The following is a 2,399-nucleotide window of genomic DNA, read 5'->3' as shown; positions in this document are numbered from 1 at the left end:
TCGTAAGCTTAAAAATGACGTAAAAGGCGAGTCAGTTGAATTACTAAACGCTAAAATGTTGAACGTCCAACAGAAAAATAAAACTGCAAACGTCTATACTCAAGAAATTCAACAATTGACAAAGGCTCTAGAAAGCGCCTATATTGCAGACGGAATTTCTCTTTCCCTTGCCACTAAATATTCAACCCAACAAGCTGTAAAAGCTATGACAAAGAATTGCTCCATCGAAAAAGTTAAACTTATCATGGAAGCGGGACACTTCAATAACATGAACGAAGCTGTCTCCAAGTTCGTAAACAGTTGCACAGATGCAACCGGTAAAACTGATACCGTACTGTACTATAATCGGCAGAGTAATAACTCATATAGAGGAAACTCATACCGAGGCGGAAGCCGAGGTGGATACCAAGGTAATTACCGAGGTAGTTATCAAAGTAGCCAAAGCCGAGGACGCGGAAATTTCAGAGGAAATTTTCGACGTTACAACAATAGTAATAACAACAATACAAACTATAGCGGAAACAACCGTCAGAACGGTGGATTCTATAGTGGTAATAATGCCAACTCCAACAGGCAAAATAATAATGTCCGACAGGTGCAAACCACACCGGAAAACCAGTAAGCCCCCTTAAGAAAACAAAAACAGTAACGGTTCACACTATCAATCTTAATTTCAACCTTTTTGTTTCATTACAAAATGAAAAAACACACAACATGTATACATTATTGGTAGATACAGGTGCGGACATATCTTTAATAAAAGAAAATACAGACACATTTCGTAACATAGATTACAAAAATATCACACAAATATCAGGTATTGGTGAAGGTTCAACCAATTCCAAAGGATTAGCATTCATAGAACTTCTCTCAGGAAAATATGCTATTCCACATAATTTTCATATAGTAGATTCAAATTTTCCCATTCCTTGCGATGGAATAATTGGTATAGATTTCATGAAAAAATTCAATTGTCAAATAGACCTTAAACCAGAAAATGATTGGCTCATCCTGAGACCAAATAATTTCAATTATCCCATCAATATTCCAATATATCATACACTAGAAAACAATTTAACAATTTTACCAGCACGATCCGAAGTTGTCCGAAAGATTGCTATAAATACAGCAACTGAATATATATTCATACCAAATCAAGAGATTCAAAATGGAGTATACATTGGAAACTCTATTTCAGACTCTCAAAACACCTTCGTCCGAATATTAAATACAACAAATAAAAATGAAATCATTGAATTAAATACTATAAAATTCGAACCATTAGATGATTATGACATAGTAAATACCAATCCTAATAATAATCACACCGAAATTTTAGACAAGTTAGATAAAAACTTCCCTATCCAATTCAAAACCATTCTTACAGAATTATGCACCAAATACTGTGATATATTCGGAACAGAAACCGAATCGATATCAACTAATAATTTTTATAAACAAAAGATAAGGATGAAAGATGATGAACCGATATATATAAAAAACTACAGAATTCCCCACAGTCAAAAAGAGGAAGTAACAAAGCAAGTAGAAAAGCTAATAAAAGACAAAATAGTAGAACCCTCAGTCTCTGAATACAACAGTCCATTATTAATTGTCCCGAAAAAATCATTACCGAATTCAGATAGTAAGAGATGGCGCCTAGTGATTGACTACCGCCAAATAAACAAAAAAGTTTTATCAGACAAATTTCCACTTCCCAGAATAGATGATATTCTTGATCAATTAGGTAGAGCTAAATACTTTTCATGCCTAGATCTGATGTCAGGTTTTCATCAAATAGAACTTGAAGAAAGTTCAAGAAATATAACTTCATTTTCAACGAGCAATGGCTCCTATCGCTTCACGCGATTACCATATGGTTTAAAAATAGCGCCCAATTCTTTTCAAAGAATGATGACAATTGCATTTTCAGGTATCGAACCTTCTCAGGCATTCCTGTATATGGATGACCTAATTGTCATCGGTTGTTCCGAAAAACACATGATTAAAAACCTCACCAGCGTTTTTGATATGTGTAGAAAACACAACCTTAAATTGCACCCTGAAAAGTGCTCATTCTTCAGACACGAAGTAACCTTTCTAGGTCATAAGTGTACTGATAAAGGTATTTTACCAGACGACAAGAAATATGACGTTATAGAGAAATACCCAGTCCCAACGGACGCAGATAGCGCTAGAAGATTCGTTGCATTTTGCAATTATTATAGACGTTTCATTAAAAACTTTTCCGATTATTCATGTCACATAACAAGATTATGTAAAAAGAATGTTAACTTCGAATGGACAGATAAATGTCAGAAAGCATTCGAATATTTAAAAGTACAATTGATGAAACCAACCTTACTGCAATATCCAGATTTTAGCAAAGAATTTTGTAT

At 34.1% G+C, this 2,399-nt stretch overlaps 1 protein-coding gene across 1 annotated transcript; it reads left to right on the top strand.

Annotated features, from left to right (window-relative positions):
- The first annotated feature begins 244 nt into the window (after nt 1-244).
- Nucleotides 245-622, top strand: LOC121404524 (probable ATP-dependent RNA helicase ddx42). The gene has a single exon (XM_041594179.1). It carries the CDS (start codon nt 245-247, stop codon nt 620-622), a length of 378 nt encoding a protein of 125 aa, XP_041450113.1.
- Nucleotides 623-2,399: the final 1,777 nt, after the last annotated feature.

This window comes from Drosophila obscura, unplaced genomic scaffold (genome assembly GCF_018151105.1).
Source record: "Drosophila obscura isolate BZ-5 IFL unplaced genomic scaffold, ASM1815110v1 contig_209, whole genome shotgun sequence".
NCBI lineage: Eukaryota > Metazoa > Arthropoda > Insecta > Diptera > Drosophilidae > Drosophila > Drosophila obscura.
Note: the sequence above shows the minus strand (reverse complement) of the source record. Positions and strands in the feature narration are given on the sequence as shown.

Coding starts and splice junctions, on each gene's coding strand:
- LOC121404524 (XM_041594179.1), top strand. CDS start 245: ATGGAAGCGGGACACTTCAATAACATGAACGAAGCTGTCTCCAAGTTC.